Below are 26,936 nucleotides of genomic sequence, written 5' to 3' on the forward strand. Positions count from 1 at the left end.
AAGATAAGACTACATTTCTGCACAAACGTCATTTAGCAGACATTTAGTGAGTGCATACATTTTCATATTTGTTCATACTGGTCTAGCACTTAAGCAATAATCCAGCTGATTACCAAGACATGCAGACATGTTTGCAGAGTCAGAGTTCCGTATGATGCATCGGCTGAACATTGACATCATTGCAGTAATGTTGCTATTTGGACAGCTGTTAGCAGATGTAACTATTGAAAAAGCAGTGAAGAGCATTCCCTGACACATAAGACTCCATTGTGTGTACAACAGTTATAACAGAATATGTTAGCTAAATATGTATGTTTATGGAAGGGGAGCTGTGCTACTTGAGTGGACGGGTTAAGCGAACTGAAATACACTTAATGGCCTAAAGGAGTAGGACATTTTTATTCTTCAAGTTGAATGGCTAATTCAATTAAACTGGAAGGCAATTGAGCCAGGAGAATTGGAAATACAGCTGAGAGAAAAACATTACTGTTTGTATTCAAGAACATCCAGCCAGGGGGGCCTCCCGAGTAGAGCAGCGTTCTGAGGCAGTGCTGAGGCGCCTGGGGTTCGATCACAGCCGGTCGTGACCGGGAGCCCCATAGGGAGGCCCCCTGGCTGGAAGTTCTTGAACACAAACAGCAGTGTTTTTCTCTCAGTTGTTCATACTGGTCTAGCCAGGGGCTTTCTAGGGGCTTTCCTTGGCTCATCGCGGTCTAGCAACTCCTTGTGGATGGCTGGGCACCTGCAGGCTGACTCAGGTTGTCAGTCGAACAGTGTGTCCTCTGACACATAGATACAGCTGACTTCCGAGATAGGCCAGCTGCAAAGTCAAAATTGGCCACAGGGCCAATTGTAAAAATGTATGAAAACAAAAATGAGCTTTTTGGTCTCAATTTTACATTAGGCTTAGGAATTAGTTTTGCATTCGGGTTAAGGTTAGGGTTTAGCATTGTGTAACATCAGGTTTTATGACTTTGTGGCTGTGCTAGATAGTGACCACCCTGCAGCGCTGCCTCCAGAACAACATTCATGACGGAAAACACTAACCTGCAGAACTTTCCTGCAATCTAGGAAATGTAAAACTTATAGTGTATTTGAGGTTTAAAAAGGATTCTGAAGTTTCTCATTTCCACTTTGAAATGTCAGACTTGATTTTCCCTTACGAAAAATGTATCAACCCCCACAAAAATGTCCCCACATTAATTACAATCCACCTAATTATTCAGATTTCCAGTTGCTGCAGTACTCTTTTCCTGCTGTAGCAAACTGGCTCAAATTAAGATCCTACATCATACCTCTGCCTCAGAGCCCAACAATCATGAACATGGGTAACTTCACTTCATCCTGCGCTATGCTATCTAGATCCAAGCCAGGGGAATGAATGCCAGCCTCCCAAGTGTGCTTTGAGTTAAAACCCCATTACACCGGGGGAACGCTGGAACTGGATTTGTAAAACATTATGGCAACGTGCAAATTGGAAACAGACCGGAAACTATCAGCTGTACTGTCACAAGCTAATGGTCCTCGCTGCCAAATCCCCCAGCTGTATTGGAGCGGCTGACTCCAGCCTTTTACAAACTGAGATTACAACCAAGAATGGATCTGTCCAATGACAACATAGGCTTAAAACATATTACAGAATTCATACATGGTTTATCTGGATAGGATTTAGATATGCAGTGCTACTTCATGATACACATCCCAGTGGGTAAAACTTGGCAAAACTGATTCAAATGAAGTCAACCAGTTTTGCCCGCTGGGGTATCGACTGAGAGGTTTGAAGAAATGTGTTAGCTAATCAGCAAACCATCTTAAAATACCAATAGAGAAATACTTAGCTCTATGTGAAAAGTGGCTGTGAAACTTTTTACTGTGAAAGACAATATCTGCAAAAGCCATTCCCATTTCATTGTTTTTGTAATTTGGACATTCACAAAATATCTTCAATTGTTGCGTATTTTCAAGACAAATAACCATGACTAACAATCCTAATGATATATCACATTGTAAGACATTGAAAGGTTTTTTCGAGATTGAGATGAGGAATATATTTTCAGAATGATTTAATGTTTATAGTACATCTAAAAGTACAAGTACAACCCACAGGAATAAGTAGTTGTTAAAGTGCTTTAGGAGGACCACCCAACCCTTCCCATGAATCATGTTGCCATGGACTACAGCTATTATTTGCTATTGAAATAGCCACAATACCCTATGTCTGGCACTGCACACTATAAGACGAATGGAGGAATACAAAGATGATATATATACTGACAAGATACATGTCTCTCTGCCCTAACAATGGGCTGTCTAGCTCCCGCCTATCCTTTCTTTGGATTGGTGGATACAACTCATTATTGTAATCCTTTTTTAGAATGTTCGATGAGTGTTGTTGATGTCAACCGCCTGTATTCAAAATAGAGAGATGCTATGCTACTAGCCTCATGCCATAAATATGCATAGCCATCTTGAGACAACTCCGATATGAAGTTTTTTTTTCTCAAAGTTGCTGGGATGTATTAAATAGGGTGAAATGTTCATTGCAGAATCAATTCTATTGTAATAAAATGAAACAGTAAAGATGATTTAATCGCGTGGAGTATCCAATCGTGTCCTTTCAATCCACTACATCTTTAGCTACAACAGGATGTATTTTCTGTCTGAAACGCGGCCCACAGGGAAGGGCCTCAGCAAGTATCGGGTTGGTTATTTATCTACTTATTTATGTTTGTCTTGTACTGTACGTACGTCAGAGTAGTAGGCCAGGAAAGAGGTTAGTCACGGGGACTTTGTCATGAAACAACCTTACTTCTTCTACATCTAAAGGCCCAGTGAGTTCCCTGAGAAATATTCAGAAAAGCTGTGAGTTTTTGCCCGCCGCCAGAAGCAAACAAAGGAAAGATCCAGCGAGCGAGTAGCCTTTGCTTATCAACTCCATTGTCCGTCAATACGGTTGTGTGTTGTAAACATCCTACTGCCCTCACAGGATGTTTACGCCCCATCCTTTCCAAGTTCCTCTGAATGGCTTTTAGAAAAGCCATTTATTTGACAATTTAGAAAACTCTCAAACATTGCGCTCTTTTTCTCACAATATGAGCCGCTGCGATTACATTTATTGGTCAATAGCACACAAAACATAGACCAATCGCAAGGACACAAACATATACATTGGCCAGATCGAATGCTTACATAATTCCCAATACTGTTTAAGAAATTCAAATAGTAAAATGGCAACTGGAGCACCTAGATAAGAGCTGTGTGTGTGTGTACATATGAACAAAAACACTCTGCTGGCAAAATATCGTTAGTTGTTTATCTTTCCTTGTGAAAGTATTCACTACAGGTGGGTGTATTTTATGCTTCACTTATTTCAAATGACTTTACGATTCACAAGTTTTAACATTGAGTTCAACAACCTTGTAGGAAGGATCGTTGGGGAGAGAGGGAGGAGGTTGTCTCATTGGTCAGTGCTGCAGTCAACATGCAGCTTTTAAACATTAAACTAGTGGCAGATGTCACATGGGAACTAGGGGAGGACTGACGGGCTTCTGGTTGCATTTAGGTCTGAAATAACCCAGAGTAGCCCAGAGTAAACCTACTTCTGGGCCTGTATTCATAAAGAGCCTCAGAGACGGAGTGCAGAATTAGGATCAGGACACCACAGTTAATTTATTATCATCTAAAAGGCTAAATTTAACCGAGATCGGCACTCCTACTCTGAGAAAGTTTATGAATACAGGGCCAGGACAAAAAAAAGATACTCATTGGAGAAGCTTAGTAGAGTTTTTTATCAGGTTTTCCTTCACTGCAGTACCAAGAGAAGTGGCACCTTATCTTTGACACAAGCATGGACTTTGATGAAAAGGTTTTTTCATCAAAGTCCATTTTGTCCTGATAGTGTGCAGGTGAATGACGTACGGCACTCTTTCCTACACGAGATACTGTAATTCAAGGCAACAGGTGGTTGAGTGCACAGGCATTACCAGCTGCGACCATGAAACACTTTTCTGGGGACCCGGCATAAGGATTGCAGGTGGTAGATGATGTGTTTGAATGAATTTGAATCCAACTTCATGGAGAGCAGTTCATATTATCCAGCTGGGCTGTGTTTATCGTGTTTACTGCTTTTAAGACCTGCTAAGAAGCCCTATGTTAATGTCAAGGGAATGCATTCGGCGAAATACCATTCAAAGACAATTTTTTGTTAGACCCATCTGTATGTCATTATTAAATATATTGAACTCTGTCTAGCAGCTATGGGGAACTTGGGTTGAAAAGGGATAGCAAATTAGCAATCATTGGTTTCTAGAATGTCTCTTGATGGGTAACGACCTTTGGTTCCTAGAATGTCTCTGGTCGGAACCAAAGATCACCCCAACGGATTGTCTCAAATGCATTAAGAAGGAAAGAAATGCCACAAATGAACTTACAACAAGGCACACCTGTTAATTGAAATGCATTCTAGGTGACTACCTCGTGAAGCTGGTTGAGAGAATGCCAAGAAGAGCGTGCAAAGCTGTCATCAAGGCTACTTTGAAGAACACTTTTTTGGTTACCATATGTGTTCCATACATAGTTTTGATGTCTTCAATATTATTCTACAATGTAGAAAATAGCACAAATTAAGAAAAACCCTTGAATGAGTAGGTGTGTTTGGGGTCACTAAGAAATGTCCTTGTTTTTGATAGAAAAGCATTTTTCATCCATTAAAATAACATCAAATTGATCAGATACAGTGTAGACATTGTTAAACACCAGTCTCAACGTCAACACTGAAGAGGCGACTATGGGATGCTGGCCTTCTAGGCAGAGTTCCTCTGTCCAGTGTCTGTGTTCCTTTATATATCTTAATATTTAATTTTTATTGGCCAGTCTGAGATATGGCTTTTTCTTTGCATCTCTGCCTAGAAGGCCAACATCCCGGAGTCGCCTCTTCACTGTTGACATTGAGACTGCTGTTTTATACAGGTACTATTTAATGAAGCTGCCAGTTGAGGATTTGTGAGGTGTCTGTTTCTCAAACTAGACACTCTATGTACTTGTCCTCTTGCTCAGTTGTGCACCGGGGCCTCCCACTCCTCTTTCTATTCTGGTTAGAGCCAGTTTGTGCTGTTCTGTGAAGGGAGTAGTACACAGCGTTGTACGAGATCTTCAGTTTCTTGGCAATTTCTCGCATGGAGTAGCCTTCATTTCTCAGAACAAGAATAGACTGACGAGTTTCAGAAACAAAAGTTATTTGTTTCTAGCCATTTTGAGCCTTTAATCGAACCTACAAATGCTGATGCTCCAGATACTCAACTAGTGTAAAGAAGGACAGTTTTATTGCTTCTTTAATCAGGACAACAGTTTTCAGCTGTGCTAACATAATTGCTCAAATGTTTTCTAATGATCCTCTAATGAGCCTTTTAAAATGATAAACTTGGATTAGCTAACACAACGTGCCATTGGAACACAGGAGTGATGGTTGCTGATAATGGGCATCTGTACGCCTCTGTAGCTATTCCATTAAACATCAGCCTGTTCTAGCTTCAATAGTCATTTACAACATTAACAATGTCTACACTGTATTTCTGATCAATTTGATGTTATTTTAATGGACAATATATACACCCTAGGGTGGCAGGGTAGCCTAGTGGTTAGAGTGGTGGAATACCAGAAGGTTGCAAGTTCAAATCCCTGACCAGACAAGGTACAAATCTGTTGTATTGCCCCTGAACAGGCAGTTAACCCACTGTTCCAGTTAAGAATTTGTTCTTAACTGACTTGCCTAGTTAAATAAAGGTTAAAAAAAATATACAGTATATATATATATATATATATAAGTATATGCATGTCCATCCAATAATATATGGTGAGCTTATTATCTTAATTTCTTCAAGAAACCTGACTACATTTAGGGAACATTGTTTAACAACCAACTCAGAAGCAGAGGGCCAAACAGGAAAATGTTCTGCCATGTTCTCAGAACCTTCTAGGTACATAATTTACATGTCTTCTGGGCTGTGCACTAATAACTCTGTGGCATCAGACCCTCTGGGCAATCCCTACCATATGATCATGGACGTTCCTGGCCTCACATCTCAGGCGGCATCCATTTTAGCAGGACAGAACGGACGGGCCTCATCATGCTGGATCATAGTTTGCCTTGGGCAATACCAGATGTCAGGGAAAACAATAAAAAACCCACACAGACTCTAGGAAGGAGACGTTTTACAAGTGGACACGCAAGTAACCAAACGTGTTAGGCATTAATGTTATGATTAAACAACTATCATATAGAAAGAAAATCTGACCCAGTTGAGGAAAACAGCAGATAAACACAGAGGCATGCGGTATAAAGCAAACACTTATGTCGGGGCAAGAGAAGAGGCTTCATATTGGCACTGTAAGCGGGAGTGAAGGAGCTTATACCCACTTTCCTCCTCACCCAGATGCCAAGCCTCTGTCTCTTCCCACAGCGCCTGCAGATGGTTTGCCAACCCTCCCAAAGCTTGGCATCCACACTCAAGAATCTATCCACCATTGTGTTACTCACTAGAAGGCTAACTAAGACAAGGCCAGTGAAAGCATTCCGGACATTCGTTGAGAAGGAGGACGTCTCAAGGAGGTATCCCTGGTGCTAAATGACTATTGGACACACAATGGTAGAGCATGCTGTTATTACAAAAACATGGTATTAATGGATTTGACAAAAATTCTAATTATGTTTCTGTAAGAAAATGCAAGGATAAAGAGAAAACAAGTTTATTCTTTTTTTTCCCTTCATGAAATAGACTTGCCAAATCACAAGTGACCTTTGAAGGTTAAAACTAGAGAGTTTATGAAATGTTGATGAGATTGAAGTGCAAACGTATCAAGTGCCATGTAATGTACCTTGCTGAAGTATCAGGACTGTGCCCAGAGCAAAATGAGGATCAGGACAGTCAGGACATTCAGGAGGGTAAGGACAGTCAGGACAGTCAGGAAAATAAGGACAGTCATGACAATCAGGACAGTCAGGACAGCCAGGACGGTCAGGACGGTCAGGACAATCAGGATGGTCAGGACAGTCAAGACAGTCAGGACGGTCATGACAGCCAGGATGGTAAAGAGAGTCAGGACGGTAAAGACAGTCAGGACGGTAATGACAGTCAGGATGGTTAGGATGGTCAGGACAGTCAGGGCAGTCAGGACGGTCAGGAGAGTCAGGACAGTAAGAACAGACAGGACGGTCAGGACGGTCAGGAGAGTCAGGACAGTAAGAACAGACAGGATGGTCAGGATGGTCAGGACAGTCAGGACGGTCAGGACGGTCAGGAGAGTCAGGACAGTAACAACAGACAGGACGGTCAGGACAGTAAGAACAGACAGGACGGTCAGGACAGTCAGGATGGTCAGGAGAGTCAGGACAGTAAGAACAGACAGGACGGTCAGGACAGTAAGAGCAGACAGGACGGTCAGGACGGTCAGGACAGTAAGAACAGACAGGACGGTCAGGACAGTAAGAACAGACAGGACGGTCAGGACAGTAAGAACAGACAGGACGGTCAGGACAGTAAGAACAGACAGGACGGTCAGGAGAGTCAGGACAGTAAGAACAGACAGGACGGTCAGGACAGTAAGAGCAGACAGGACGGTCAGGACGGTCAGGACAGTAAGAACAGACAGGACGGTCAGGACAGTCAGGACAGTAAGAACAGACAGGATGGTTAGGATGGTCAGGACAGTCAGGACGGTCAGGACGGTCAGGAGAGTCAGGACAGTAAGAACAGACAGGACGGTCAGGACAGTAAGAACAGACAGGACGGTCAGGACAGTCAGGATGGTCAGGAGAGTCAGGACAGTAAGAGCAGACAGGACGGTCAGGACGGTCAGGACAGTAAGAACAGACAGGACGGTCAGGACAGTAAGAACAGACAGGACGGTCAGGACAGTAAGAACAGACAGGACGGTCAGGACAGTAAGAACAGACAGGACAGTCAGGAGAGTCAGGACAGTAAGAACAGACAGGACGGTCAGGACAGTAAGAGCAGACAGGACGGTCAGGACAGTAAGAACAGACAGGACGGTCAGGACAGTCAGGACAGTAAGAACAGACAGGACGGTCAGGACAGTAAGAACAGACAGGACGGTCAGGACGGTCAGGACAGTAAGAACAGACAGGACGGTCAGGACAGTAAGAACAGACAGGACGGTCAGGACGGTCAGGACAGTAAGAACAGACAGGACGGTCAGGACAGTAAGGAATGGAAATGCCCGTTAGAAAAAATACCAGAAATACGGGTCAGTATCTACTTGTAATCATACTTCAACATCCAGGTATACAGCAACAATATTATGAGATTTAAAGCAATGTAATTTGACAGAGCCTGACATCTTGTATTTCAACCATACAGACAAAGTTGATATGTCGCCCTTGTGTCATGGTAGACTAAACTAAGTTTAATTTTCTATGACATGTACATGTAATGCCTTGGAGAAGACAATCTTAAATTACTCAAGCGACAACATGAACTATCTTTCTTAATTATTATTATTATTTTATTTTTTAAAACTGAAATGTTTTCCTGAAAACAAAGTACAACACTTATTCCCACCACTTTGGTTTTCTGCCTTCAATGTCATGTCATTCTTGAACAAAGCAATGTGTAATTATATAATTTGTTTACCAGGCGAATAGGAAAAACAAGGGGAAACTCCGAAACAAAGGGAAAAACCAAAACAAGGGGAAAAACCAAAGAAAATAAAACATAAACATACACACACACACACACACACACACACACACACACACACACACACACACACACACACACACACACACACACACACACACACACACACACACACACACACACACACGAGAGGACACTCATGGGAAATAATCTGGTTTCAAAGGTTTGCTATGTTGCACAGAGGAGAAAAATACAGGGGTATCAATACAGGGGTATACAGTGCATTCGGAGAGTATTCAGACCCTTTTACTTTTTCTACATTTTGTTAAATGACAGTCTTATTCTAAAATGGATTTAATACATCAATCTACACACAATACCCCATACCGACAAAGCAAAAACAGGTTTTTAGAAATGTTTGCCAATATATTACACATAAAAACAGAAATACCTTATTTACATAAGTATTTAGAACCTTTGCTATGAGACTAGAAATTGAGCTCAGGTACATCCTGTTTCCATTGATCATCCTTGAGATGTTTCTACAACTTGATTGAAGTCCACCTGTGGTAAATTCAATTGACTGGACATGATCTGGAAAGACATACCTGTCTATTTAAGGTCCCACAGTTGACAGTGCATATCAGAGCAAAAACCAAGCCATGAGGTCGAAACAATTGTCCATGGAGCTCCGAGACAGGATTGTGTCGAGGCACAGATCTGGGGAAGGGTACCAAAACATTTCTGCAGTATTGAAGGTCCACAAGAACACAGTGGCTTCCATCATTCTTAAAAGGAAGAAGTTTGGAACCACCAAGACTCTTCCTAGAGCTGGCCGCCTGGCCAAACTGAGCAATCGGGGAGGGGCCTTGGTCAGGGAGGTGAACTAGAAGCTGATGGTCACTCTGACAGAGCTATAGAGTTCCTCTGTGGAGCTAGGAGAAACTTCCAAAAGGACAACCATCTCTGTAGCGCTCCACCAATCAGGCCTTTATGGTAGAGTGGTGAGACGGAAGCCACTCCTCAGTAAAAGGCACATGAAAGCCCGCTTGGAGTGTATCAAAAGGCACCAAAAGGACTCTCAGACCATGAGAAACAAGATTCTCTGGTCTGATGAAACCAAGATTGAACTCTTTGGCTTGAATGCCAACTGTCATGTCTGGAGGAAACATGGCACCAGGTTCTCCAATTATATAATACAGTTATTATTATATCCCTACAGTGAAGCATGGTGGTTGCGCCATCATGCCGTGGGGATGTTTTTCAGCAGCAGGAACATGGAGACTAGTCAGGATCAAGGGAAAGATGAACGGAGCAAAGTACATGCTCCAGAGCGGTCAGGACCTCAGACTGGGGCAAAGGTTTACCTTCCAACAAGACAACGACCCTTAGCACACAGCCAAGACAACGCAGGAGTGGCTTCGGGACAAGTCTCTGAATGTCCTTGAGTGGCCCAGCCAGAGCATGGACTTGAACCTGGAGAGACCTGAAAATAGCACTGAACCATTGAACCTGACAGAGCTTGAGAGGATCTGCAGAGAAGAATGGGAGAAACTCCCCAAATACAGGTGTGCCAAGCTTGTGGCGACATATCCAAGAAGACTAATCGCTGCCAAATGTGCTTCAACAAATTACTGTGTAAAGGGTCTGAATAGTTATGTAATTGTGATATAAAAAAACAAACATATATAGACACTTGCAAAAATTTCGAAAAACCTGTTTTTGCTTTGTCATTATGGGGTATTGTGTGTAGATTGATGAGGGGGGGAAAACGATTTAATCAATTTTAGAATAAGGCTGTAACGTAAGAAAATGTGGAAAAATAATTTCCAAATGCACTGTAAATACATGGGTATAAATACAAGGGTATAAATACAAGGATGAGCACCACCATACACAGAAACTGTATAGTTGATAACAGGGGTATGATTGAGTTACGGTATAGGCTAGTTTAAATAGCCTAACCTGCATAGCATTAGTCTAATTATTTAAGTTAAAGAAACCTGAAGCAGTAGCCTGTAGAAAACTATAGATTCTACTTGGAGCACATTTGAATGATTCATTTGATGCTCAGATGTAGTCAAGTGCAGTGGGTAAGTACGCCGTGCAGTGCTTGTCTAGTGATTACACTGACATGATTCACTTAGGGCGTTTCTGGATATATATGCCACTGTTGTTTGTTTACCTTTATGATCTGATATCTATCTTCTTATCTGTGGTTTGTGTACTTCCACGAGACATCAATTACATAGTGGGCCTTTAGCTCTTTATCATAGCTTCTAATGGGATACCATTACATACTGGGCCTTTAGCCCTTTATCATAGCTTCTAATGGGATACCATTACATAGTGGGCCTTTAGCCCTTTATCATAGCTTCTAATGGGGTACCATTACATAGTGGGCCTTTAGCCCTTTATCATAGCTTCTAATGGGATACCATTACATAGTGGGCCTTTAGCCCTTTATCATAGCTTCTAATGGGGTACCATTACATAGTGGGCCTTTAGCCCTTTATCATAGCTTCTAATGGGATACCATTACATAGTGGGCCCAAAGTTGGTATCCCTCTGGGAAATGTAAAGTTATTCTATAATTCTATTATAAACAATCAAATAAAAGGTTAGAGTGGACCTCTCAACCCACTGGAAGAGGACCGGTCCCTCCGTAGTCTTTGAAGTTTAGCATGTCAATCTAAATTTAACCATGTCACTCCATAAATCCATCCCACTGCCTGAGACAAGTACACAAACAACAAGCCACAGGTTCACATCTCCATACTACGCTAAGAAAAAGGGATTTCAACACTCCCAAAGAAACACAGAAGGGTATGAGGGCTCAGAGTAGAAGTTGGCCTTGTTGAGGACCTACCGATCAACGATCAGGTTAAAGTTCCCAAATCTTCCCATAATCATTATAGGTGCTGAGAGTAAAACTGATTAAGTGCAACTAAAACGGATCAAATGAAACTGGTGGAGGCTTTTATGTAGCCCATCTATTGCCTTATTAACACTATAGGGCAGGCCAGTACCCGAAGCCTACAGTTCAGCCCAGTATCTCCACTTCCAGTCCAGTCCAGACTCACATTAAGCATCTCCAATCCAAAATTAAACTATTTCGCAACAAAGCCTCCTTTACTCATGCCGCCAACATACCCTCGTAAAACTGACTATCCTTGACTTCTGCGATGTAATTTACAAAATAGCCTCCAACACTCTACTCATCAAATTGGATGTAGTCTATCACAGTGCAAGTTTGTCACCAAAGCCCCATATACTACCCACCACTGCGACCTGTATGCTCTTGTTGGCTGGCCCTCGATTCATATTAGTCACCAAACCCACTGGCTCCAGGACATCTATAAGTCTTTGCTAGGTAAAGCCGTGCCTTATCTCAGCTCACTGGTCACCATAGCAACACCCATTTTTTATTGTGTTATTGACTGTACGTTTGTTTATTCAATGTGTAACTCTGTGTTGTTGTTTGTGTCTCACTGCTTTGTTTTATCTTGGCCAGGTCGCAGTGGTAAATTAGAACTTGTTCTCAACTGGCCTACCTGGTTAAATAAAGGTAAAATAAAAATAAATAAAAAACCTCTACCTACTGCCCAGACCAGAACCTCTACCAACTGTCCAGACCAGTACCTCTTCTACCTAATGTCCAGCCAGGTACAGCTCCTACTGTCCAGACCAGTGCCTCAACCTACTGTCCAGCCCAGTACATATACCAAATGTCCAGCCCAGTACCTCTACCTAATGTTCAGCCCAGTACCTTTACCAAATGTCCAGGCCAGTACCTTTACCTACTGTCCATTCCAGTACATCTACCACCTGTCCAGCCCAGTAGCTCTACCACCTGTCCAGCCCAGTAGCTCTACCACCTGTCCAGCCCAGTGTCTCTACCTACTGTCCAGTCGAGTAGCTCTACCTACTGTCCAGCCTAGTATCTCCACTTACTGTCCAGCCCAGTACCTATACCTACTGTCCATTCCAGTACCTCTAACTTCTGTCCAATCCATTCCAGTACCTCTACCTACTGTCCAGCCCAGTATCTCCACTTACTGTCCAGCAAAGTACCTCTACCTACTGTCCAGTTCAGTACCTCTACCGACTGTCCAGCCCAGTAGCTCCACTTACTGTCCAGCAAAGTACCTCTACCTACTGTCCAGTTCAGTACCTCTACCGACTGTCCAGCCCAGTAGCTCTACCACCTGTCCAGCCCAGAGACTATACCTACTGTCCAGCCCAGTAGCTCTACCACATGTCCAGACCAGTACCTCTACCCACAGTCCAGCCCAGTATGTATCCTACTGTCTAGCCCAGTACCTCTAACTACAGTCCAGCCCAGTATGTATCCTACTGTCTAGCCCAGTACCTCTACCTACAGTCCAGCCCAGTATGCACCCTACTGTCTAGCCCAGTACATCTACCTACAGTCCAGCCCAGTATGTACCCTACTGTCTAGCCCAGTACCTCTACCTACAGTCCAGCCCAGTATGTACCCTACTGTCTAGCCCAGTACATCTACCTACTGTCCAGCCCAGTAGCTCTATCACCTGTCCAGCCCAGAGTCTCTACCTACTGTCCAGCCCAGTAGCTCTACCACCTGTCCAGCCCAGAGTCTCTACCTACTGTCCAGCCCAGTAGCTCTACCACCTGTCCAGCCCAGAGACTCTACCTACTGTCCAGCCCAGTTTGGCTCCTACTGTCTAGCCCAGTACATCTACCTACAGTCCAGCCCAGTATGTATCCTACTGTCCAGCCCAGTACATCTACCTACAGTCCAGCCCAGTATGTATCCTACTGTCTAGCCCAGTACATCTACCTACTGTCTAGCCCAGTATGGCTCCTACTGTGCAGCCCAGTTTGGCTCCTACTGTCTAGCCCAGTTTGGCTCCTACTGTCTAGCCCAGTTTGGCTCCAACTGTCCAGTCCAGTTTGGCTCCTACTGTCTAGCCCAGTTTGGCTCCTACTGTCTAGCCCAGTTTGGCTCCTACTGTCCAGTCCAGTTTGGCTCCTACTGTCCAACCCAGTACCTCTCCGACGGTCTAGCCCAGTTTGGCTCCTACTGTCCAGCCCAGTACTTCTCCTACTGTCTTGCCCAGCTTGGCTCCTACTGTCCAGCCCAGTATGGCCCCTACTGTCCAGCCCAGTATTGTGAAAGTGGTAGTCTTTCTGACAGATCCAGCCCTGATCTCAATGGAGGATAGTTTCCAGTGAACTCGGCCTGGATCTGAAAGATTGCTAGCAGGCCTGACATCTACCAAAATAACCCTGGGAGCTGGATCAAGTTCAACTCTGTTTTAAGATGACCCAGAGGCCAAAGGATCTGCCCCCATGCACACGCCACAGGCCCGTCACAAGTGCGCACACAACTACTCCCGTCACAAGTGATAGACCCATGTAGGCTACTGTTACTGTACCATCAGTATGTTTACACGTCAACTTGTAAAGAACAACACATGGAAAGTATGTAAAATACACACATGGAAACATGATGTATATAAGTGGAGGTAGGCTAGGGGTTAAGAGTGTTGGGCCAGTAACCTACAGCTTTCTGGTTTGAATCCTCGGGCCGACTAGGTGAATCATATGTTGATGTGCCCTTGAGCAAGGCACTTAATCCTAATTGCTCCTGTAAGTCGCTCTGGATAAGTGTCTGCTAAATTACTTACATTTCAATTTACAAGGGATAATAGAGTACAGTGCACTGCAAACTCAAGGATGTAATCAACTTGTTGTGATGCACAAATAACAAAAGCACAGTATTGACATATGAGTGGGAGGAGAACTATAGGAGATCATAAAAATAAAATGTTATTTTAAATACAGTATGTACTATGCAGACACAATCTACCTCTCTTAACAGTATTAAATTGATATTATAGGGCTGAACTGTTCTGCTCACCGTGGGGAAGACATGCATACTAATTAAACTGGATGGGGGAGATAAATACTAACTCCTCTGGAGGGAGAAGATACATACTAACTCCACTGGATGGAGAAGATAAATACTAACTCCACTGGATGGAGAAGATAAATACTAACTCCACTGGATGGAGAAGATAAATACTAACTCCACTGGATGGAGAAGATAAATACTAACTCCACTGGATGGAGAAGATAAATACTAACTCCACTGGATGGAGAAGATAAATACTAACTCCACTGGATGGAGAAGATAAATACTAACTCCTCTGGATGGAGAAGATAAATACTAACACCACTGGATGGAGAAGATAAATACTAACTCCACTGGATGGAGAAGATAAATACTAACTCCACTGGATGGAGAAGATAAATACTAATTCCACTGGATGGAGAAGATAAATACTAACTCCTCTGGAGGGAGAAGATAAATACTAACACCACTGGATGGAGAAGATAAATACTAACTCCTCTGGAGGGAGAAGATACACATACTAACTCCACTGGATGGAGAAGATACATACTAACTCCTCTGGAGGGAGAAGATACATACTAACTCCTCTGGAGGGAGAAGATACATACTAACTCCTCTGGAGGGAGAAGATACATACTAATTCCTCTGGAGGGAGAAGATAAATACTAACACCACTGGATGGAGAAGATACATACTAACTCCTCTGGATGGGAGAAGATACATACTACTAACACCACTGGATGGAGAAGATAAATACTAACTCCTCTGGATGGGAAGAAGATACACATACTAACTCCACTGGATGGAGAAGATACATACTAACTCCACTGGATGGGAGAAGATACATACTAACTCCACTGGATGGGGAAGATACATACTAACTCCACTGGATGGAGAAGATAAATACTAACTCCTCTGGAGGGAGAAGATACACATACTAACTCCACTGGATGGAGAAGATACATACTAACTCCTCTGGAGGGAGAAGATACATACTAACTCCTCTGGAGGGAGAAGATACATACTAACTCCTCTGGAGGGAGAAGATACATACTAATTCCTCTGGAGGGAGAAGATACATACTAACTCCACTGGATGGAGAAGATACATACTAACTCCTCTGGAGGGAGAAGATCCACATAATAACACCACTGGATGGGGACAATACATACTAACACCACTGGATGGAGAAGATACATACTAACTCCACTGGATGGGGAAGACACATACTAACACCACTGGATGGAGAAGATACATACTAACTCCACTGGATGGGGAAGATACACACTGACTCCACTGGATGGGGAAGATACACACTAACTCCACTGGATGGGGAAGATACACACTAACTCCACTGGATGGGGAAGATACATACTAACTCCACTGGATGGGGAAGATACACACTAACTCCACTGGATGGAGAAGATACACACTGGATGGAGGGAAGATACATACTCCACTGGATGGAGAAGATATGGCCCTCAAACCATCAAGGATGGAGAAGATATCCCTGGATGGAAAGATATTACAACTCCACTGGATGGAGAAGATACATCCACCAATGGATGGAGAAGATACATACTCCCACTGGATGGAGAAGATATTCCCCACTTTGCTTTAAATGGAGAATGATACATCAGTCAACTCCACTGGATGGAGAAGATAAATACTAACTCCAAGATAAATAAAAAATACATGGAGAAGATGGATGGAGAAGATACATAGTAACTACACTGGATGGAGAAGATACATACTAACTCCACTGGATGGAGAAGATACACACTACACTGGATGGAGAAGATAAATACTAACTCCACTGGATGGAGAAGATACACACTAACTCCACTGGATGGGGAAGATACATACTAACTCCACTGGATGGAGAAGATACATACTAACTCCACTGGATGGAGAAGATACACACTAACTCCACTGGATGGGGAAGATACACACTAACTCCACTGGATGGAGAAGATACACACTACACTGGATGGAGAAGATACATACTAACTCCACTGGATGGAGAAGATACACACTACACTGGATGGAGAAGATACACACTACACTGGATGGAGAAGATACACACTACACTGGATGGAGAAGATACATACTAACTCCACTGGATGGAGAAGATACACACTACACTGGATGGAGAAGATACACACTACACTGGATGGAGAAGATACACACTACACTGGATGGAGAAGATACATACTAACTCCACTGGATGGAGAAGATACACACTACACTGGATGGAGAAGATACACACTACACTGGATGGAGAAGATACATACTAACTCCACTGGATGGAGAAGATACACACTAACACCAATGGATGGAGAAGATAAATACTAACTCCACTGGATGGAGAAGATACACACTAACTCCACTGGATGGAGAAGATACACACTAACACCATGGATGGAGAAGATACACACTACACTGGATGGAGAAGATACATACTAACTCCACTGGATGGAGAAGATACACACTAACTCCACTGGATGGAGAAGATACATACTAACTCCACTGGATGGAGAAGATACATACTAACTCCACTGGATGGAGAAGATACACACTACACTGGATGGAGAAGATACATACTAACTCCACTGGATGGAGAAGATACACACTAACTCCACTGGATGGAGAAGATACAACTACTGGAACTCCACCACTGGATGGAGAAGATACATACTAACTCCACTGGATGGAGAAGATACACACTAACTCCACTGGATGGAGAAGATAAATACTAACTCCACTGGATGGAGAAGATACACACTAACTCCACTGGATGGAGAAGATAAATACTAACTCCACTGGATGGAGAAGATACCCTCAAACCACTAACTCCACTGGATGGGCTTTAAGATGAGAATGTGTTCTCAGTCACTCCAAAATAATGGTAAAAAAATTTTTTAAATAAAAAAATACTGGATGGATGGAGAGATACACACTGACTCACTGGATGGAGAAGATACTAACTCCACTGGATGGAGAAGATACACACCACTGGATGGAGAAGATACATAGTAACTACACTGGATGGAGAAGATACATACTAACTCCACTGGATGGAGAAGATACACACTACACTGGATGGAGAAGATAAATACTAACTCCACTGGATGGAGAAGATACACACTAACTCCACTGGATGGAGAAGATACACATACTAACTCCCACGGTTCCTTTCTCGCTCTCTGTGCCCTATCAGAAGCCACCTCCTCTATATTCATGGGGCATTAGCCCCAGCCTGTAAATCAGGAGGGTCGTGTCAGCCAACGGCAGTTTGTTTCGCACGCATCAACATGGAACACGCCTGGAAACGGACACTGTCCTCATCCTTCAGAAAGCACGTCATCTCAGATCGACATTAGCCTAGGACTCACACACAAGCATAGAACATGTTGTCCACAGGCCTGACTGCTGCAATAAAACATGCTACGTCCAGTCAACATGACTGTCAGTGAAACATACATAGTTATAATCAACGACATATTGCTAAGAATTTTGGTGGGTGCTTATATTTGCCTTATTCCACACATGTACAAGTGTGTATTAAAATACATGTGTGAATTGGAAATGTGTTGTTTTTTCTTTGCATTCCCCAACTCCCCCTGAGACACCCTCGGAGAGTCACGGCAAGGGTCTGCCATTATCAACAGCGACCCTGGAGCAATTAGGGTTAATTAAGTGCCTTGCTCAAGTCATTAACTGAAAGAATCTTCTGTAATACATGTGGGGGTATGTGGGGCGGCGGATCTTTTTAACGTCATTGAGATTTGACTCTGAATTAAATACAGGAACTCGAGGGAGGTTTGAGTAGAGTGACGCATATCAGCATCAATGCATTTGAGTGTAATGTGGTAGCCGAGGCCCAGGGAGAGAGGTAAAGATATGATGTGTGTCGAGGTTGTGTTTAGACAGGGGAATTCAATAATGGCCCTGATGCACTTGAATGAGACAGGATATGAGATGGTGGTGCTATTAGCCAGCTCTCAGATTAATGACTAAACCAAGGTCTGGTGAGAGAGAGAGAGACCAACAAGAGGGGAGAGAGAAACAGACAAAGAGGGAGAGAGATAGAGAGAGAGAGGGGAGAGAGAGAGAGAGAGAGAGAGGGGGGGGGGGGGACAAGCAGGGGCCTCCAGCATGATAAAAGCGTCACAATGCATTTGTGTTTGTGCGCCCCGACTTCAAAACAGGAGAGATGGCTGAGCAGCATACCCTCCTCCCCCTTGTAACTATTCCCCAGGTTGTTGTTGTAAATGAGAACGTGTTCTCAGTCAACTTACCTGGTAAAATAAGTGTTAAATTAAATAAAAAGGCATAACCTATCTGCTCCCTGGGGAGAGGGAGATAACCTGGATACACCTTCTTGGTGAGAGCAGGCTGTCTTAGACTGTGTGGCAGCTGTCGGCTAAGATAATGTTCAGACATCGGAAAAGTAAGGGGAGAGTCGTGTTGAGAATTCGCTCTCAATTCGTTGAGAGATCCACTTTGCAGACCAAACTTTGAACAATAACAGATTTGAAGGTAGCTCTTGGTATAATCCATCATATTTGTCTTGGAAGAAGGGTATTTTGTTTTGTTTATTCCCCCCATGTTATGGATGCTTTGCACACTTTTTCATAACGGTGTGAGCAGTGTGTTCATATTCACATGTATGGTATAAGGTATTTTATTAGGATCTCCATTAGCTGTTGCGAAAGCAGCAGCTACTCTTCCTGGGTTCCACACAAAACATGACACATTACATAATACAGAACATTAATAGACAAGAACGGCTATCAACATGTAATGTGAATCTCTAGGTAAGACGATAAAGACTGAGTTTTACTGATCAAAAACACTGTCCATTCTGTAGATAGACCAGAGTGAGAAACAGCCACATTTTCCATCGTCAACAGTTCTCCTTGTTGACTCTTCTGGACGCCTCAGCCCAGGCATACTCTGTGCCGTGTAGATGACTGAGCTTCTCGAGGCAATATCACCAAGTCACGGAGGTACCTTTAACATTTAATATCCCATTTGGAGTCAGCCTTCAATACCCACTCCACAGGACTGCTCGGGGGAGGAATCCAAATCCAATGTTTTACAGCTCAACACAAAGACTCCCTACACAAAAATGTACTTGGGTTCCTTTCACTATATGAGCTAATATATTTACTGTGAACACTTGGCCATTGAGCATTTTGAGTGAAAATCCTTGTAGACTTATTAGACACGCCTGCTTCTCATGGGGTATTCAGTCAGTCCGGAAAACACTCTCTGGCTGTCCTATATCTCCATCCCACACAGTGAAGCGGCATCTTTTCCTCAGCTTTCAAATGGAACACAGAAATCATGAAAGATTTCATAAATGTTGAGCGAAGCAATAATATTTTTGTTTCATGTCATATTTTTTTCATTGCGGTGGGTTATTGTGGATGTTTAATAAGTAATTTTACTTAAGAATGTGAGATAAAAGGGTGCAATCTATGGACGGGTTAAAGAGGCAGAGGACAAATATGGTGTCAGCCAAATGCATCTGGAAAGGTTTTAAAAAGTCTCAACGGTCCTGATGAACTTGAATGTTCTACAGTTCTGAGTTCGTTCATGTGTACTCTATCCTCTCCTTGATGGAGAAATATCTCTGCCTTCCTCATCGTATCATAAGCGAGATCTGCCAAATGTGAGCATCCTCATCATATTCATCACGTTCTCCCCTCTAGCTGCCCCAAAACATTTCATCATGTCCAATCTGTGGCTTACATAACCATGCAGATGATTCAACAACAACTTGAGATTGCACTGGTGCCAAACACCAGTGTTGGAGTATACCACATGACTGAGGAGAGTGGGCACATTTACACTACAATGCTGTCAGTAGCAATCAGGTCATCTGGATGTGTAAAAAGGCACAGTGCTTATTCTTTCATGTTTTTTTATCAATGTTTTTATTAATATAGTTATGCTTTCAAACGTATCGGTTTCTGTGAAGAAAAAAAATACATTTCCCTTGCATCTGAAGACAGTTCATGATATTACAAGATACAATAATTATCTCCAGTCAACTCATTATCAAACAGCAATATGACATATAAACTTGTAGAATGCCCAGGAAATCCTTTTCGTTTTGCATTAACATGGTCATCATGCTAATGTCTGATTTATAGGTTACCTACCCACCACATTGTGCCCTAAAAGGTAAATGTGGGTAGCCTAACACTTAGGTTCCACTGTAGCCTAAAGTTTGGAAAGGTTATATAAGGTTGTAAAAACGCATCTTGAATGGGGTCTGAGAGTTAATACAAAATGTATTATTGCAGGTGTTGTCTTCCCTATAAACATGTTATGTAGCATGTTGGAGGGCAAACGTACTTATAGGCTACCTTGCATTTGTTTAATATTCCGATCATTTCAAACCCTTTCAAATGAAAACCCTTGTCATAGATCAAACAAATTTGTCAAAAAACGAACCTAAATTAAGGATGAAGTATTAATAGGCTATTATCAATGATTGTATGATGATGACGGGAGTCATTATACACTATTTGTAAACATGTACAAACCATGTACTATATATATATATATATATATATATATATATATATACACATGGTTAAATAGTACATTGTTTGTACATGTGTACAAATAGTGTATGATGTGTATGATGTATGATGTGTTAACAACGAGGCTATATCCCTATGGAATTATGCAAAATAGTGCAAATGACTAACCTATCTGCGGTGCGCAATTGTTTTTGAAAGACTACAAGAAATAGGCTATTGTTATCCCTGTCGACAGTGGACTGAAATCTATCCAGGTAGCTTTAAAAAGCACGTTTTAGGTCTAAATTTACCAGACAGAAATGCAGCAGACTCTTTCCGATTATCATGGGCTTGAATTGGATATGTATAGGCTATTGATTTTAGAAAAGGAAAAGCAAATTACTTATGCATCGATACTGGAATCGATGCATAAGTGGAAAAATAAAATAGTAATCCTAAACCAGATATGTAAATATTCCCATTATTAATACACTATTCGAATGGTTCTTACCTGATGCGATTAGTTCACAATCCAATGCTACCGCGTTTTAGAAAGTAACATTAACCGACCAAACACTCCAGCGACAGCTTTTTTTCCGACAAATGCAACCTCCGCAGCAATGGTAGTGAACCAAACCTAAAGGGTTTCAACACTCAATGAATAAAGTGTCGGACTGGAGCCGCTGTCAGATTGTGGGAGGCATTCGCATTAGTCTACTTCCTGTTACATCACGAATTAGCCTACAGCTCTTCAGGAGAACCCACCAACCCACCACGCAGACGATATAGACCAGGGATGGGAAACTTTGACAGGGGTGGGGCACACAAAACGTCTGAAATCATCATGGGGGGGCGCAGTGGCTCGCGCATCTGTATACGCACATCCTTACCCACACATGTAGTCAGAGCCGGACCAAGTCTTTCACGAAATGTTGTTAACCCCACCTTGCCAGCAAAGCATTTTAGCCCCCTCCTCTTGACAGGAGATTTAAAAAATGTTGAGTTAATGCCCTGCAATTCTACACGTTTTGCCATAGTGTGGAGAGAAATGTTTGCTGTTTTTAATATGATATCTGAGTGAGAGTGACTAACAAAATCAATGGGGGGGCCAGGCCAGGTCGGTAATTGGACCATGTTAACTACAAGTTTAAATAGCTGGGCACTAGACTAATTTACCAATCTAAAACATGTTAGCTGATATGGGCTAATTGAGTGACTGTCAGTGACTGACATAACAGAAAACTGCTGATGCACAAATTTCAAATTGTACCTTGTGTATTTGTCACAGATCCCTCTGGAACTTTCATTGCACACACGTGTCCCCTAATTCCACCTGATTGTGTTTGTATGTATGTGCCCTTTGTTCACCACGGTGGGGTCCATTATTGTTACATTGTCCGTTGGTCGTGTGAGTACCTGTGCTGTGTGTTTTGTTGATTGCGCAGATGATTATGGGTCTCCTCCCATGTGGTAATCATTGTGCACGTGTGTTATTTATTCAAGGTACCCCTCGCGCTTTTGTTTGGGTTTCTGTCTGCAGAGTTTGATCCAATGCATTGGCTGTAAACATTCGTTATGGTTCTAAATGACAGGAACAGGTCTTCTCATATGGAAGAAGCTCCCTCTGTCTACGCTTAACAAACCTGTGAGTGTTCATCTCATTATTAGACTTGGTTTATTTATCATAAGTAGGTAAACTGACTGACATACAGGTAACTATTTTTTACTTTAGTTTATTTGGTCAATATATTCTTAACTCTTTCTTGAACTGCACTGTTAAGGGCTTGTAAGTAAGCATTTCACAGTAAAGTCCACACTTGTATTCGAAACATGTGACAAATAAAGTTTGATTTGAACTGTCCAAATCATTTAAACACTTGAGTAAATGAGGGATAGAAAGTATGGTGAAACGGGTGCTTCCACACATGTGTGGTTTCTGAGTTAATTAAGCAATTAACATCCATCATGCTTAGGGTCATGTGTAAAAAATACTGGGCAGGCCATACTTTTGGCTACCATGAATATGCCCCCATAGTATGACAATGCCCCCATCCACAGAGCATGAGTTTTCACTGAATGGCTTGATGAGCATGAAAAAGATGTAAACCATATGTCATGGCCCATCTCAGTCACCAAATCTCAACCCAGTTGAACACTAATGGGAGATCCTGGAGCAGCACCAGCGATTTCCACCAAACGGTATTTCTCATGGAAGAATAGTGTCACATCTCGAGAACTGTTTTGGACATGGTCTCATTTATAATCTATAGAGGTCATTACATTATAAAAAAAAATATGAATGTAGACTATGATTGCAGAGAAATTCCCAACAAACGAATAGGTCATTTGTCAATTTGCAGTCATATATCATTCAAGTGAAGGCCATTATGGAAACGTTAGAACTATCATGATAATACAACACTGCCCCCCTGTGTCTCAGTGATACACTTATCAGTGGAGTCAATTCCAACAGCCTGCTGTACTTCAATGTGAAAGGGGACTTGGAACAGAATTAACATCTGCACAAAATTGCAATGTTGACGACTATGCCAAATTAAATGTAGTCTCAAATGGGTTGCTGATATGTTGTTTTCACCTGGGTAAAAAAAATACCATGGAAAAAGACATTACTCACATGAAATATACAGATAATGTACAGTAATTTATATAGCTAATGTACAGTAATTGATATAGCTAATGTACAGTCATTTATATAGATAATGTACAGTACTTGATATAGATAATGTACAGTATTTGATACAGGTAATGTGCTTTATTGTATGATATTACATGTACAGTGATTTTGGGATAATTAATGTTCATCATTTGTCAATAAAACAACTTGTCTGGTGTCCTCAGGAAGAAAGAAAAATACAATTATAGACTGGTATTTGGTATGTCACAGTAAAAAAAATGTATACAATTGTGATATTACTAAAAACATCTTCTTACAAAGTGTTAAAAGGTTACAATGAGCAATACAACATTACACAATAGGCCAAAACAAGCCTTTGATACAATTGCTGCAAGACTACAAGGACATACCAAAGTCAAATAAGAATGATATAAATAAAGACTCATTCAAAAGTAGTGTATGTAGGAAGGGTTTAATAGGAAGTAGGAACGGTTTAATATTAATAGGAAGTAGGAAGAGTTTAATAGGAAGTAGGAAAGGTTTAATAGGAAGTAGGAAGGGTTTAATGAGAAGTAGGAAGAGTTTAATATTAATAGGAAGTAGGAAGGGCTTAATAGGAAGTAGGAAGGGTTTAATGAGAAGTAGGAAGAGTTTAATATTAATAGGAAGTAGGAAGGGTTTAATAGGAAGTAGGAAGGGTTTAATGAGAAGTAGGAAGAGTTTAATATTAATAGGAAGTAGGAAGGGTTTAATAGGAAGTAGGAAGAGTTTAATAGGAAGTTGGAAGGGTTTAATGAGAAGTAGGAAGAGTTTAATATTAATAGGAAGTAGGAAGGGTTTAATAGGAAGTAGGAAGGGTTTAATAGGAAGTAGGAAGGGTTTAATAGGAAGTAGGAAGGGTTTAATATGAAGCCTTGATTTAGACAGATCGAAACAAGATGTTGCTGTTCTTCTTCTTTATACGAATGACCTTCCCTTTGTGATGGTGATCTGAAAATGAAACAGCACAAACTAGTTATGTTTAAACACTTCTCCAGGGCACTAGTCTAAAAATTAACATTGAATTCAATTCATATCTTAACTGTTAATTTATAAAAACACTTAATTCAATTTATTTGTTTCAATTTTTTTAAATTAAAGACATACGGGTGGAACAAGTGCAGTACGGACACACCTGTTTCAAATAATACAACTAATTATAGTCTTCAGTCTGGATATTGATCATTTGAATCAGGTGTGTTAATGCTAGGGATGGAACAAAAGCCTGCAACCCCAGGTAGCTCTATAGGGCTGGTGTTGGAGATAACAGATAACTTGGATCTTACCTGGCTTCATACACATCTTCATGCAGTGTCTCTTGTGGACAAAGTTGTTCTTGTTGCCCCCGCAGCCATTGTAGCGCAATGACTGACATCTCTTTGTCTTGGGGTTGTACACGTATCTCCTCTCAGTTCTCTCCTCTCCATCACATGTTGTGCCCTTGTCAATGGGACTGAGACACAAGTCCGGAGGATTGAAGTCTGAAAGAAATGCACAGAAGCAATTGTAAGATGAAATGACGTGCTAATAGCACAAGTCATGGTGTAAGACAATGACTCTGCCGCCCTAGGCTACCCTGGGGCAGCAGGTAGCCTAGTGGTTAGAGCGTTGGACTAGTAACCGAAAGGTTGCAAGTTCAAACCCCTGAGCTGACAAGGTACAAATCTGTCGTTCTGCTGCTGAACAGGCAGTTAACCCACTGTTCCTAGGCCGTCATTGAAAATAAGAATTTGTTCTTAACTGACTTGCCTAGTTAAATAAAGGTAAATAAATCCATCATACCAAAGACACATTTTGTAAGTATCTAGGCTACATCTGCAGTTTAGTTCTGATAGAACATACTTCTCTAAAAGCCTGATGTGAAGTTCATGGAAATCTACTGTTAAAGTGACTAGTAGAACCTACTGCTACTACTATTACCTTGTACCATAACAAAGGAAACTTAATTTTCACCACCTCAATACCACCTCAAGCGTCAAACTGCGGAGAAAAAACATGAACTGAATGTCAGCCTTTGGTTAAGGGAGTACTGAAGATCTCCTATATCACTTGACTGGAATGACAACCACGTGTACAGAGACTCTCCTGCACTGGATTCACTGACATGGGTGGAATTCTGTAACATGAATCACAACTACTTGTCTGTGACTGAGTGATGGCTAAAGACTCCCTGCTCCCCAACGCTCTGTTTCTGAGCACTAACTCTCTCCTCATCCCTTGTACACTCCCATTTTAATAGCAGTGAATCAATGTCACATGGAAGGAGGAGAAGGGAGGAGATATTGTGGGCACTATGCTGCCTTTATACGTTGTAGTGTGTTTACCAGCAGCTAAACTATTTCTGAGATGGCGCATGTAAAATGACTGTCTCTCTCTTACCTACCTTGTAGTTGCCATAGTACACATGACAAACGACTGCTTTCCTGAATTCCTGTGCTTCCTGTGGCCTGGTGTTTGTGATAGTTCTACTGCCCATGTGCAAAGCGCCTCACAGTATTAGTAGTTGTGATACTGTAGTTAACTTAAAGGGAGTGACATCACACCACCACGAGGGGCTGCCAAGAGACTGGAGCAATACAGTAGTGTTCCCAGCATTGACAGATCCACAGGGGTACAGGGTTTGTTGAATAAATAAAGATGATACAAACATGAACTCAAAATACATAAACATTGTTGTCTTACCAGTTACTTTGAGAGACTGCACACTAGGCTGGCTATGGGGTTCTGGGACGGTGACCTCCAATTTAGGGGCCACATCCAATTTAAGGGCCACAGTGGGGTTTTCTGCAATGAAACCAAAGCATGGTTAGAGTTTAATTCCATAATATGTTACTGCATTTAATAGAAATGTACTATAATACAAGCAGTGTATTACTCTGTTGTTAAAACCTTTTTACCAAGGAAGTAGCATTATAATATTAACATACTGCATAGAGAAGTTGTTGCCCTTATGGACTCAGGATGGATGAAGAGAACAATTATTTTGAGCCCAAGGAAGATGGATTAAGGATTCTGATACACAGTGACAATGTCATTATTTTGGAGTTATCATCCATTTTTTTTCTTACATTGTTTGGTCACTGTAGAAAAATATATTGGTAATTTTGGCGGGACAAAATGCAGTCAATGAATGTAAACAAATTCAAAATCAGGCCTATGTCTAAAATAAT

The 26,936-nt window shown here is 41.9% G+C and overlaps 2 protein-coding genes across 3 annotated transcripts in view; both read right to left on the reverse strand.

Annotated features, from left to right (window-relative positions):
• The window catches only part of LOC112242793 (calcitonin gene-related peptide type 1 receptor-like), a 48,032-nt gene extending 26,178 nt beyond the window's left edge, over nucleotides 1–21,854 (reverse strand). The window contains exon 1 of the mRNA XM_042319951.1: nucleotides 21,604–21,854. The gene's annotated coding sequence lies outside the window, so the exon portion shown is untranslated. The remainder of the gene's footprint in view (nucleotides 1–21,603) is intronic.
• A 1,991-nt stretch (nucleotides 21,855–23,845) lies between these two features.
• tfpia (tissue factor pathway inhibitor a) overlaps nucleotides 23,846–26,936 on the reverse strand; it is a 64,023-nt gene continuing 60,932 nt past the window's right edge. For both annotated transcript variants that reach the window (XM_042319953.1, XM_042319952.1), the window contains exons 4-6: nucleotides 26,449–26,550; nucleotides 25,053–25,247; nucleotides 23,846–24,717 (exon numbers count right to left, since the gene is read on the reverse strand). In XM_042319953.1, coding sequence (XP_042175887.1) covers nucleotides 24,647–24,717; nucleotides 25,053–25,247; nucleotides 26,449–26,550 — 368 coding nt within the window. In that variant the 3' untranslated portion in view covers nucleotides 23,846–24,646. The remainder of the gene's footprint in view (nucleotides 24,718–25,052; nucleotides 25,248–26,448; nucleotides 26,551–26,936) is intronic.

This window comes from Oncorhynchus tshawytscha, linkage group LG03 (genome assembly GCF_018296145.1).
Source record: "Oncorhynchus tshawytscha isolate Ot180627B linkage group LG03, Otsh_v2.0, whole genome shotgun sequence".
Classification (NCBI taxonomy): Eukaryota; Metazoa; Chordata; class Actinopteri; order Salmoniformes; family Salmonidae; genus Oncorhynchus; species Oncorhynchus tshawytscha.